At 35.1% G+C, this 14424-nt stretch overlaps 1 protein-coding gene across 15 annotated transcripts in view; it reads right to left on the minus strand.

Annotated features, from left to right (window-relative positions):
- The window catches only part of cadpsa (Ca2+-dependent activator protein for secretion a), a 573081-nt gene that overhangs the window by 188096 nt on the left and 370561 nt on the right, over positions 1-14424 (minus strand). For all 15 annotated transcript variants that reach the window (XM_072582448.1, XM_072582444.1, XM_072582443.1 and 12 more), the window contains exon 12: positions 2529-2665. In XM_072582448.1, the coding sequence (XP_072438549.1) occupies positions 2529-2665 (137 nt within the window). The remainder of the gene's footprint in view (positions 1-2528; positions 2666-14424) is intronic.

The raw sequence follows: 14424 nt of genomic DNA on the forward strand, positions 1-14424 counted from the left end.
CCTTTCTAGCAGGCCTGTAATTCTCTAAAGCTGTGCTAGATCCTTGCTCCCTCCACCTTACGTAAGCTGCTTTCTTCCTTTTGATGAGACGCTCCTCTGTTCTCGTCATCCAAGGCTCCTTAACCTTACCCCTTCTAACCTGCCTCAGAGGAACAAACTCGTGCATCACTCACAACAACTGCTCCTTAAATAGTCTCCACATGCCTGCTGTGCCCTTTCTGTGGAACAATTGCTTCCAGTCTGTCCTTCCAAACTCCTGTCTGATAGCGTCATAATTTCCTTTTTCCCAATTAAATATCTTCCCTCGATAACTGCTCCTTTCACTCTCCAAGGTTATGCTAAATGTGAGGCAGTTGTGATCACTGTCACCAAAGTGTTCTTCCACCGCGAGATCTGACACGTGTCCTGGCTTGTGGCCGAGCACCAAATCCAAAATGGCCTCTCCCCTCGTCGGTCTGTCTACATACTGAGTGAGGAAGCCCTCCTGAACACACCTGACAAAAACAGCTCCATCCAAACCATCTGCACTTAGAAGGTTCCAGTCGATATTGGGACAGTTGAAATCACCCATAACAACAACCCTGTTACTTCTGCATTTTTCCAGAATTTGCCCACCTATGAGCTCTTTAATCTTTCTACTGCTATTAGGTGATCTGTTCCCTTGCTGTTCCTAACTTCCACCCATACTGACTCAACAGACAAACCTTCCTCAACATCCTTCATTTCTGTAGCTGTGATGCACTCTCTGATTAGCAATGCTACACCCCCTCCTCTTTTTCCAACCTCCCTGTGCTTTTTAAAAGTTCTAAACCCTGAAACATCAAGCAACCATCCCTGCCCCTGTGAAACCTATTTATGAATGGATGCATAGGACATAGCCATTTTGCATCAGTCATTATCAAAGCAGAAGATGCCGCCAAAGTCAAAGTGAGAAAATGAGATATTGGATGAGCTAAAAATGTAGAAAAAGGTCATAAAAAGATAACCTGCTTATGCTTAAAGTTGATAAGTCACCTAGACTGGATCAGATACATCCAAGAATACCAAGGACGTAAGGGTGAAAATTATGAAGAAGCTGCCATAATATTCCAGCCCACCTTAGTTTCAGGTGGGTGAGTGATAGTTCCAATTGAGTCGAGAATTGCAAATATTACCTAATAGAGTCATAGAGGTGGAAACTGACATTTTGGTCCAACTTGTCTATGCTGACCAGATATCCTAACCTAATCTTTTCCCATTTCCCAGCACTTGGTCCATATCCCTCTAATCCCTTGTTATTCATATACCCATCCAGATACCTTTTAAATGCTGTAGTTGCACCAGCCTCCACCACCTCATATACACACCACCCTTTGCGTAAAAATGTTAGGTCTCTTTTATATCTTTCCCGTCTCACCCTTAACCTATGTCCTCTTGTTCTGGACTCACCCATCCCAGGAATAAAGATCTTGTCTATTTATCCTGTCCATGCCCCTCATGATTTTATAAACCTCTAAGGTCACTCCTCAGCCTCCGACTCTCCAGGAAAAACATTCCCAGCCTATTCAGCCTCTCCCTATAGCTCAAACCCTTCAACCCAGGCAACTTCCTTGTAAATCTTTTCTGAACCCTTTCAAGCTTCACAACATCCTTCTGATAGGGAGGAGACCAGAATTGCATGCAATATTCCAACAGTGGCCTAACCAATGTCCTGTACAGCCACAACATGACCTCCCAACTCCTGTAGTCAATGGTCTGACCAATAAAGGAAAGCATACTAAACACCACCTTCACTATCCTATCTACCTGCGACGCTACTTTCAGGGAACTACAAACCTGCACTCCAAGGTCTCTTTGTTCAACAACACCCCCAGGACCTTACCATTAAGTGTATAAGTTCTGTTCTGATTTGCATTTCCAAAATGTATCACCTCACATTTATCTAAATTAAGCTCCATCTGCCACTCCTCAGCCCATTTGCCCATCTGGTCCAGATCCTGTTGTACTCTGAGGTAACCTTCTTCACTGTCCACTATACCTCCAATTTTGGTGTCACCTGCAAACTTACTAACTACACTCCTAGGTTCACATCCAAATCATTGATATAAGTGACAATAGTCATTTCTTGGACAATATTCACAGCCGCTTGTGCAAAGGTGGATTAATTAAGGTAAGCTAGCACACAGAAGAGTTAAGAGAGAATCATGTGAAGTAAGTGTCCTTTTTTTGATAAGGTTACAAGACAGTTGACTTTTCCTTGACTTTTCACCAGTCTCCCTCTCAACCTGAGATGTGAATAAAAAGGAAATTTGAAGACTGTGTAATTGCTTTAGAAAGATGAATGCTCACAGTTTCATGGAAGGAACCTTAAAGTTCCCGAAGAGTATAAAGCATGCTTGTGTTAACAATAAATAATGTAGTTAATAATTTAAGTTAATATGCACATTGCTTCCATTGTTCCACTTCAGTGTTGATAGTTTACATTGACTTAAAATAGAGTAAAATTTGTCAGCTCAATTAAAACATTATAATTTTATAAATATACTTGCCAAACAAGAGTAGGAATCATTCAGTCTGTGGTCCAGAGTCAGCCTTTGTAGTGTTTCAAACAGTGTAGCATGATCAAACATACATGGATTTGCAGAGATGAATTCATCCATCCCATGCTTCTGCGCTCTGTCTGCATCTGTTTTCCAGGCACATATACAGAAAAGAGTATACTTAGGAAAAGATTTAGGAAAACATGAAAATTGAGCAGACAAATTAAGCAGGCATGCTCTTTACAATGTTTTAATATCTCACTACCTGGGCTTGTTTGTCTTTTTGTCGGTTTTCTGAAAACTTTTCATGCAACAGATTTTATCCCTCTGGAATATTATCTTCAATTCCAGTATAGCACAATTATAAAAGATATTGCACAAATAACTGTATCCAGTCAAGTACCATATGATGTGTGCTGATATCTAATTAACATTTTTACTGCATGATATTTTTCTCAATAGATTCTGCCATTCCACAGAATGCAATTCAAATTCAGATTTTATTTAAGGATTGTTTTGCCACTAAGTACCAGGAAATAATGGAACTGATATTGTTCCCAATGTTGGTCCATTGTAATTAAACCAGTTTTGTGTCAGAATTTAACGGAGAAATTAAGTGAGAATATTTTATTTGAAAGAGTACATACTGTATGCCACAAATATGGGATCACAATTGTTTTACAATAGAGTCGGTCTTAAAACTGATATGCAAGTGTCAAACTAAGATTAGAACCATAATATGGACCAGCCCTGTCTGGAAACTATTTTTCAAGCAATGTTAGAAAATATTTATATTGGATATACTATGTTTTTTATTTGTACATTCAAAATTAATTATTTAGAAATACATAAAAATAGTCAGTTAAAGGCACGGACATATCAATAACATTGATATCGAGCACTCTAGATAGGTGGGGTAGATGTTAGTCCAGGCTGAGATACCTGAATGTCGACTTTTTTTTTGCTCAAGTGCACCTCCTGGTGGATTGACTGACAGGCTGCACTAATAACAGCTGTGCTGGTCTATTCCATACACTCGGTCAAATTTGTTAGTACCATTATGGGGACTAACGTGTGAAGTAGGGACAAAACAGACATGAGATAATAACACAATCAAAAGAAGGAAATAGTGAAATCAAGGTGAAGCATTTTAAGTACATACAGATTACATTGAAATGCAAAATTTACTATTTACATTGAGTTCATAGCATCAATAAAGCAAGAGGTCATTATAAGTTTTACAATTCAAATGAATTGGGTATGACTGAAAAATCAAAGATGGTTAATATAGCAATGAAATTATTCTGAATACTTCATTGCAGATTAAAATGGATTCATGATGAAAAACAGACTGAGACTATATCTGTGCTGCTAAACAAAAAGACAGAAAGGACTGGCACAGCAAGGTTACATTCAGCTATTTGCTATGATTTAATGAAGTAGGAGCATTCATGCTTTCTTTTCAAACTGAAGCCTGTAGACACAACCACCTAGGGACTACCTAATTAATCTCAACACACATAGCTAAAATACCCTAATCAGCCAAAGAATTAAAAACAGAAGTCAATTTGGGTGTGGTCAGATACACCCTAGTCACGACTATGTCCTTGTATCTGTCAGTCAAATTAATGACAGATTTCACTGTCTCTTATATCCAGTCGGTTTCCCATTACATGGGCATTTCTCCAAGTCCTAGGCAAATAAAAAACATTTTAAAAATCTTTCTCCTTCTTTTGCTGTCTTGTACATCTCCAGCTTTTAACTTACATATGATCCCAAAGATTGTCCGTTTGTATTTCAAGAACAGTCATGCTTTAACAATAGAGGTAAGACTCTTTTTGCCATTTGTTAGGAATGGTTAAGACTTTTTTTTATTAATGATCTAGGGAAAATCAATTCAAAATGAAGCAATGTTACATCATAACTAAAATATATAAAACAATATTGATTTGAAATATGCTAAACTTAAAAATTTGAAGAAAGTAAAATAAGACATATTATTGCTGACATTGGATACATGTTGTGTTTGGATGATAGACAGTGAAACTTTATAGAAAACTAGACAAAAGTTTTAATGCTATTCTATAAAGGTTCAAATATTCCATAAATAGCAATCTTCATAAACATGCATTCATTTAAATGAAATTACTTTCAAATGCCAAAATCCACCACTTAAAAAGGATGACTTAATTATTTCACATACAGATTTTTAAAAAATAAAAGACATTTACAATTAATAATTTATTTTATTGATAAATGACTTAAAAGGAACTGCTATGGGCATTTTAAAACCAGTCTCTAAATAAAAATTATTTTTTGAGAAGTAGTTAAAGATATTTTCCCCAAAGTTATAATTGAGGCACCCTATCATAAAGGTAATCCAGCAGTTTAAATAGCTACATGTTGAGAGAATACATAAATATGAAATTCGATTCTAGTCTGCTGTTTTATGGAAAACAAAATTCTTTGCTGGCGTATTTTTAAAACTCAATGTGGATGACAATAATATGGATTTTTGCTACAACATTACTGTTGAAAATCTAAATCTTAAAAATTCCAAACAAATCAAATATTGCAAGAGAATTAGATTATTTTTTTTATAAAAACCTAGTTTTGAATCCAGGATTTTACATGCATTCTAGTATATTAGTGTACATCACAGCCTTTCTGTGCCAGTCAAAGTAGAAGCAAGAATGGTACAATATCATATGCATTACCAATTCAGAATCAGAATCATGTGAGTGAAATGACTGGATTCAGATAGAATTCTACAGCTGATAGTTCTATCTGTTGACAAGTTATACAGTGTGGCTTGCCTGGGCCTTGGATACTGTTAGTATACCTCATAAAGGATACATTATTTCAATGCTATGTTCCCCTTTACAGCTTTCAAAATCTGAATATGTATCTGTAAGATTTGTGGAGATTAGTTCTGCAAAATAATCTATAGCTAACATTATTTTGAGCAGGATTAGAATGACGAATTAAACAGTAAATAAATTGTTAATTTATAAGTTTCTGAATATATTATACATATTCATCCATTTTATATTTTGTTGCAGAAATATTACTTCAGTCCAAGAAGTGAGTCTGACTAGATTAGATAATTATAAAAAAGAGAAATAGTTTATATTATACATTCACCTACAGAAAATTAAATGATTTTTATAACAACGTTTAGCATTCTACATGTTGGAAACCTATTAATATTAAATGTTTAATATATTTTATGGAACATTAACAGTACTAAGAGATAACTATAAATGTGAGTAACTGCAATAAATACATTCATGATATTTATTTGCATTCCATTCATGTAATAATATTGGACATAATGGCCAAACCTCACAGGGCTGTATCTGTCTGATCGCTCTGCTCAAATGTTAAAACTATTCATTTTTATGATGCTGTAAATTATTACGACATAAGAACCTAATCTGCTTACAATATACATAGAATATATTATTCATATGCTGGGGTATATGTATATATATTTGTAATATATGAGGATAACAAATGATGGTACAGTATTTGTAAATTACAATCACCAGTACATAAAAAGCGTCAAATTCCCCAAGTGCTTGAAACAATGTATATACCTATGGTACATATTGTCTTATTTCATTCTCAGTGAACTTTAAGGGGTTAAAAACATAATGAGAACCTTTTAGTTTTTAGTAATTTAAATTGTGGTGCTCCTATGTCAACAGCACTTTTATCTGTTTAATGTGTCACACTAACAATTTTCAGTCCAAAAAAAAATCTTATAGTTAAGAGCTCGCAAATTTATGAAACAACATTTTGATACTAAATTGCCTTTTTTTAAAAAAAAGATTCAACTGCCTGTCAAAGAGAATGTGGCAATATTTGAAGGCTTTAAATAAGAAATTATTTGAATAAAGATGCATCTTTCTAAAGTTAGACAATAGTGTGTTATTGAATTCTCAACTACAGTGCTTCACAACTTATCAGAACAGAGACAATTAATATTGTCAAATAAATTTATTAACATTTCCAGTAGAAAGTTCACAATGAGATGTCAGACATGAAAAAGGTGACTTTCTATCTCAGTCCTCTGGTAAATGCGCACATGTCATATCTCTTTGACATTAAAAGAATGAAGATCTGTTTTGGACAATAACAAACAATGACACTAGTCAACTTCAGCTGGAGAAGTGAAAAGAAGAAATGACAATGATTGATGGCAGCTATCCATTTTCAGATACTAGCTGCGAGAATGTTCTGTGGGGTCTCAAGCTCTAATGAGAAACTGATCTACATTATTTTAAAATGTAAGTATCAAAAGATACATACCTTTTAACTTTCACCATCATAGTTAGGGACTTATTAATTCATCAAACAAATAAAAAATATTAAATACAAATGCTATGGCATATTTCTGATATTTTCTTATTAAAATACAATATCTATTTTGTTGGTCTGGATGACATTCTCCTTGTCACATCTCAGCATTCTGATAAAGGCACATAACAAGAACATGACGGGCATACTGCAGGACACCATCATTTCCTAGTGGCCCAGAAAATGCTAATTATATCTTTTTAGTTGGATCCTGTAAGGATCTGCAAGCCCTTTAAGTAAAGAATGAAAAGTATTTTTAAAATGTAATGCAGATCAGATAGCCAGCAGTTTTCAAAGGTAATCACAGATAGGGCACTGACTGGTTATTTAATATTGATCTATATTTGAGTAAAATCAATTTTAGATCCTTCCTTGATTGGCATATATCATTAAAATTGAATTATATGAATTTGTAAAATTCTACATTAATTACTCATGCATTTGATTGGTAAGTGGTTTATAGTGTACTGCAGTTAAGACAAAACATGCACATTAAGCGAATTGATTAAATTCACTAGATCGTGGTACTGCATTCCTCAAATGTAGCAATTGCAATTTGAAAATATTAAAAATATTATAGCAGTGTATTGATGATAAAATATGTAGCATTTAAAGCATACAAAACTACCAAACCAATCTAATAGGATAGCAACAACGTTTGGTGTAAATACATGGACACTGCGTTACATTTTTCGTTATAAGGGAGTCTGATGCACCATTTAAAGTTTCACAATTACCATGCATTTCCACCAAAATGCACTACAGCAAAATAAAACAAAATACAGAATATTTGTCAGGCATCAAACAGAAACAAATAAGATCTGTCTTAAATGCTGGAATTTTCTGCCTGTAATTCAAAGGTAAGTCTATGAGTAAACTGGAGTATTTTTCATGATAAGGAGGGATGGCATCACCTACTCCTCGGTTTTGCATTCGGAATACTCCAAATACATATTTGCCAACTCCCAAAGCCTTTGCTATTGTCTCCTATGAATATAACCTGCATTAACTAAACTCCATGCAATAATTTCCAAAACTAAAATCCCTTGAGATTTGATCTTATAGCTTTAAAAGAAAACAACTGTAAGAGACATCAGCAAAGTAAATAGAGTTCAACGGAGTAGATTTTATAAAATGTTGTCCTTTCCAACAGCAATCTTATTGGAAGCTCCAATTCATTTTTAATATAAATTCTAAAGGGAAATCATATTTCAAATATTTTCTTGAATAAAATTAATGATCTAAGAGGAAATGAAATAATTTTAAATGACATCTGCTAAATTAAGAACATTGGTATTATTAATATATTTAAGTATTTTTATGCAGTATAATGCTTAGTGAAGATTTGTAGCAATGTCATAATACCTCTGTTTCTACATGCATTGTGACACTTTACATACTAACATTCATGTGATACAACACATGTTGTTCAATAAGTATGAAAAGAATGCAGTAAACCAGAGCTGGTTTATAAATGTGGAGTTTATTTGTTGTGCTTATCCTGGCAGTAGACTATAATTACCACAGTGGTGCTAATCATTGCTGTGAAGAAACAGGCATTATGATATCATTGTGCAAGGCAATCTGTTTTCAAGCATTACACAGTCAATTAGCTGTAGAGATAATTGAACAAGTATATTAGTGACATCTTTTTGTCATGTTAATTCATGTTTACATTGCATGGAGGTTAGAAAATGTTAAGAAATATTTAAGTCATACTAAGAGGAGTCTTTAACTACAATATAAAAGCCAGAGAGAGGGCAATTATGCAAATACCGCATGCATCTGGATTTGCAGTATGGAAGCTTTCATGTCAAACCTAAATTCAGGAAATATGAGTATTAAACTATAGAATTCTAAACATGATAGATTTGAGAAGAAAAAACACATTGCATTTGTCAGATAATCAGTACTGATTATCTGCCTGTGCCAGCTACAGGGAAGCACTTACCCTTTAGTCCAGCTAGAAGTTAGCAGGGTAAGAAGGAACAAACCAGAACAACATAAAGACTAGCAACAAGGCTTAGGAAAGCAGATAGGAGCCCTAACCTAGCAGCAGGTATTGTCATTCAAAGTACTAGGGTTCAAGCAAAGTAAAAGAAACAAAAAGAAAAGACAACAGAACATCTAGCAAAACACTTCTCTTATGGCTAAAATCACCAAGAAATTTCATATTATACAAATTAAACTTGCATACACAATATGGAAACATAGAAGACGTCCAGTTTGTATAGCTACTAATTGCTCAACATAATTTCTACTGCTGTGGATCCGTTATTGGATTGACCAAAACCCAATTCAACAATTATACAAAATGCAAGATTTTAAAAATAAAATCATTGCATGTCTATCAATGAGTATGGACTATCTATTATATTCAGACAGTAAGTTGTAAAGGAGGCCACATATCAACACGGAAACTTTTGATAAACTATGAAGAGTAGGAAATAAAACTCAATGTAAAATATTTTAGAAATGAAGCAACTTTTGCTTGGTTCATTGGATATAACTAATTGGCAGCATGAAATCCTTCAACTGCACTATATATCTGTATGTTAGTAACACAACAGATGTCATTTGAAACAGATTTCTTTAAGGTGAAATATGCCTACATGCAGGAATTTAATTATCATTAAATAAACAGGAAAAGTAGACAGCTGGCTGAATGTGTATTAAAAAGGTCACACAGAGTCTAACACAAAACATAATGATCAGTTTTATGAGGGTTATGTACAGTAATTACTTGATCTTTGAAGATGCACTTTTATCATGATTTTTGAATATTTAGGTCACAGTTTTGAATCTTTTATTTATGTGTAAAATAATAAGAAAAAGTATGTATTCATTGCTGCATTGAAACATCACTTGGACACTTCATGAAAATCCATTCTTAGGATCAACCCTATTGAGGTACATGTGAGTGCATGCCATGGGCCATACAGAGCTGGTATTATAAGAGTTACAATGTGCAATACGGAAACTGTGCAAAGGATTCTAGAAGCTACATAATGTAGATAATAATGTACAAAAAGTTCTTGAATCCACCATAAACTACAATAACAAAGTTTTAAAAAATGGTGGAAATACTGCAAGATTCTTAATATCTATGGAGAGAATAGGTATGTTTACTTTTTGGATGTAGATGCTTCTTCAAGACTGGAAAATAAACAAGTCAGTAGGGCAATGCAACCAAAACTAGTGTGTATATATACACTTACATAATACAGAGGAATGACTGAATAGTCATCACAGTCAAGAGAGAGACAGAAGTATTAAGACATTATATAATAGCTAAGGAAGTGAATAACCTGGTGAAAGTAAGAAAATGAAAACCTATAGTCAGATATCAACAACACAAATGGTATAGTGTCTTTAATAAGATAATATGCCCCAAAGTGCTTTCCAGGAGAGTTATCAATCAGAATTTGACAGTGAGTCAAATAAGCATATATTAAAGCAGATGACCTATAGCTTTGTCACAGTCATATGCTCAAGGTGCGCCTTATAGGAGGACAGAGATGGAGAAGTGGAGAGGTTAAGAAGGAAATTCCAGAGGCTCACATCTTGGCTAGAAATATGGTGACCAATGATGGAGAAATTAAAACAGGGATGCTCAAGAGGCTAGAATTGGAGAAGCAAAGATATTGTGAAGAGTAAAGCAATGGATGATATGAAAGTAGAAATGGGAATTTTATAATTGAGGCACTTCTTATCTGAGAACCAACATAAATCAATGAGCACAAGGGTGATGGGTGAACAGGACTTGGTGCAAGTTAAGACACTGGCAGAATATGATATCAAGTTTATTGAGGATGGAAAGTGGAGAGCCAGTCAGGAGTGTATTATAATTGTCAAACCTTGAGATAAAGGCATAGTGCGGTTTTCAGCAGTAGTGCGCTGAGTCAAGGGGCGGAGAGTCTGATTCTGTTACAGAGGTGGAAATGGCCAGTTTTCTTCAAATGAAAATAGTCTGCAAACAGTTCAGACAGTTGCAAGATTCTGGGAAGATATCTAACATTGCTCTTGGAACTTGCGTGTTTTTTAGGAACTGTGTATAAAATCAATAAGAGAGGTCAGAGTGGTAATGGGAGGGGCAGTTAGAATGACGAGGTGTAAAAAGCTCACAAACAGGTAAAGCAGTAGTCTGATTTCCATTCAGCTCCCTCAATGCAAAGGAGGCCAACAATGAGCAGTAAATAGAAGATGCTTAATTAGACCCTGTTCACAGAGTTGTGTTTTCATATGGAAGGAGTGTTCAGGACTTTGGATAACTGTGTGGGAAGAAGAGATGGGCAGGTGTTGCAACTCTTTCATTTGGAAAGGATAGTTGATGCCTTAAAATGTACAACTAAAAATAGAAGTTGTCGAAGAGTGAATTGGGGTGCTACAAAGAGAACCATCCCTGAAAGCAGGACAGGAAGGAAAGCTGGAATCATAATCAGGTATTTACTCAACTTTTGTTTCTTTAATGTCTTAACACATTTGCCCAGATTCCTCTGTGTTGTGCATAAGTATGTGCAAATTTTACCTCCATTTCCTTCTTCTGACTGTATGAATACAAGTATCCAATTCCTAATTTTCAGTTCTGAAGAATAGTTTACACACAAAATGTGAACTTGTCTATTCTCTCCACAGATAGTGATTGACCAATATTGATTGTTACCAATATTTTATGTTTTTGTATTCAGCACATTTATCATATATGTATAGACAAATAATATAAATCAAGCAACTATGTGGAAAATACATCTTTTTGTAACATATTGCTCCCCATCAAAAGACAACTGTTATTCCAATTACTTAAATGATATTATGGACTTAAACTAAACATCTAATTTGCATCCACAGCAACTTTATAAAATAATAGCTTGAGGCAGAGTCCTATGCCTATGTTACTAAACATAGGGGCATGGCAGAATAAATGGTGCAGACATGTTGTTTACATTTGAGAATGATGGAAAACAGAAATATAACAAGACAGTTACTGAACCAAAGAGCTCAAATATTCAGATTAAAAACCTGGCCAGCGAAGAGCCTTGAACAGAATACTGCTTCACAGTTACTCAGAGCAATCAGTTCTACTTCCTGCAAAATATATTGCAGTGAATCTATTTCATTTTAGGATTTATTTAATGCTGATTTCATTGCAGTGAATCTATTTCATTTTAGGATTTATTTTACACTGGCACCAGGGTGTCAGACCATTATGTGTCTTCACAACATGTAATATTCGCAATGGAGGATTTGTGAGAAGATAATTACTGTAAGGGTATTTAAAACTTCTGGATTATCTAGAAATTCTATGACCTATATATTACAGTACAACATCAGTTCATGTACAAGTTCCAAAATACTTTACTGCAAATGATTTCCTGGTCTACAAAGATTATCAAATGCTTATGTGTTGTATTGCCTCCTTTTTAATCCTTTGGGTGGGGGATGGTTAGCTGCACACACTTACTTTAGCCTATTTTTGTGTAAGCATGTCCCTTAGGTATTCCATCAGAAAGTTATTGTAAAAGAAATCATTGCACACTTTCATTCCAGAGGTGTTCACTACAAAAAATGTTCTGAGCATGAAAGTTGGCAGTGAAGTCTCTGAAAATGAACATCCAATTTTGTGCGTGATTCACATCATTTATGGGAGTCAAAGGGTTAACAGACAAGATATTATAACACTCCCAATCTTTACAGGTAACTATTAAACTGTAAATTAACCAAAACAGCTTACCTGCTAATAAGGCAATTAAACAAAACTCTAAGATTCTAAACAGTGGCAAAATCTTGAAATAGGCATTAAATCTAACAGCTTTCATATAAAATATCTCTCATATAATTGTACTTATAATTGGCATATTAAAACTTCAAGGAACGTATTATTGATTTTAAATCCATAATGCCTGCTGTGTTGCACAGTTTTCCTTAAAAACAGCAGGTACCCAAATTCCTGTTAAATAAGTAAGTACTCAGTTGACCTTCTAACTGTTATGTAACATGAACAGTTGACCTGTGTTCCCAAAAATGTACAGCTCAACTTGTAATGTTAATTTTGAATGAATAGCAGGATCTATTATTTTAATACAGGACAATTTTTAATGTATCATATATCAACCCAATAATATTGCCTATGGATGCAGTTGAACATATTTTAAATAATAACATTAATTCTCTTATTTTGTTTTAGCAATGTTAAGATATTTTTCTTGGTGATTTCCAAATCAATTGTTCAAATTGTTGGCTCATCAGCCTAGAAATTTGATCACACCCATAAACGATGCATTGGGGTATGTTACACTAGTCCAGGGACACAAGGATGCTGTTAAATTTGTGTAGGCAGTGGCAGGGTAAAGTTGTGTATCTGATGCTATTTAAAGGCAGCCAACTCCTCTTATGGGGAAAATGCACTCTGGGTACACACAGCAGAGAAGTTCTAAATGTGGGTAAAGACTGCAAGAGGCACTTGGAGACTCTGGTCATAGCACTGGACGTGGAAAAAGAGAACTACTTTTCCACAGGACAGAAGGCTCTCAAGGTATCACTCCTACTGCTGGTTAGAAGAGGCCAGTGGGGAACAATGTCAGGAGCTTCCAGAATGCAACACAAAACTGGTCAAAATGTAATGATCTCACCAAAACTGTTCAGGTAAAAACGTTACCTTTCACAATTACTTTCTCCTCATATCTGTAGTTTCTGTGCACAACATACAAACTATTTTATGATGACAGGGAGATCTTGAAAACAGCTCACAAGGCTATTAAACGTACTTACCTCTAACAGAGGTTCACACACGAGAAAGGTGGTGGTGACTGGATAAGGGTGACCATGCATGAAAAGCACGTCTTGTAATGATTAGAGAGTGATAATAGAGGAAATATTGCTCAAGGTTCCTTCAAAACTCACCAAGTTTTGATTTTCTTTTCTTAATTCTATTTCACCCCGTACATTCTGGCTTACAGCAGCCACTGATCCCTCTTTCCGAAGCTAAAAATGTTGAGAGTTGTGTGTCATTCAAGAACAAAATGCCAGTGTTCTCAAAGGTGCAATATCTCACCCTCTCAAGTACCAGCTGAGAGACAGGCACCATGCATACCTTAATCAAAGGTGTAGTCTTCAAATGATGCATTCCTGGTCACAATCTACAGGACCTATAGAAGAAGGATAGGAGGCTGCAGATGCCTGTGGTGACACAGTGTGAGATCACACACTAATTCTCTTTAGATGATTTGAGACTGACTTTAAAGGTATAGTCTACAAAAGAAGGCTGATAGGCGGACACAAGGAATAGAAGGTGCACTGGACAGTCTGCCAGTAACCATCTGCTCAATGCTCAATGGCTTAGAACATGCAGCTGTCCAGCTCAAGCTTGTGTCTCTGTATGGTGAATGGAGATCATTTTGTTCAGCATGTAGAAACGGTTAACTACATAAAGGTGACAATGCCAATCACCAGCTTCTGCTGACAGATGATAATCTCAATGGATTACACACTACCGCCTGAGGGAATGCTGTTGTGATAGAATGATTAACAGGAAACTGGGAGATTT

The sequence above is a fragment of the Chiloscyllium punctatum genome, chromosome 12 (assembly GCF_047496795.1).
Source record: "Chiloscyllium punctatum isolate Juve2018m chromosome 12, sChiPun1.3, whole genome shotgun sequence".
Lineage (NCBI taxonomy): Eukaryota > Metazoa > Chordata > Chondrichthyes > Orectolobiformes > Hemiscylliidae > Chiloscyllium > Chiloscyllium punctatum.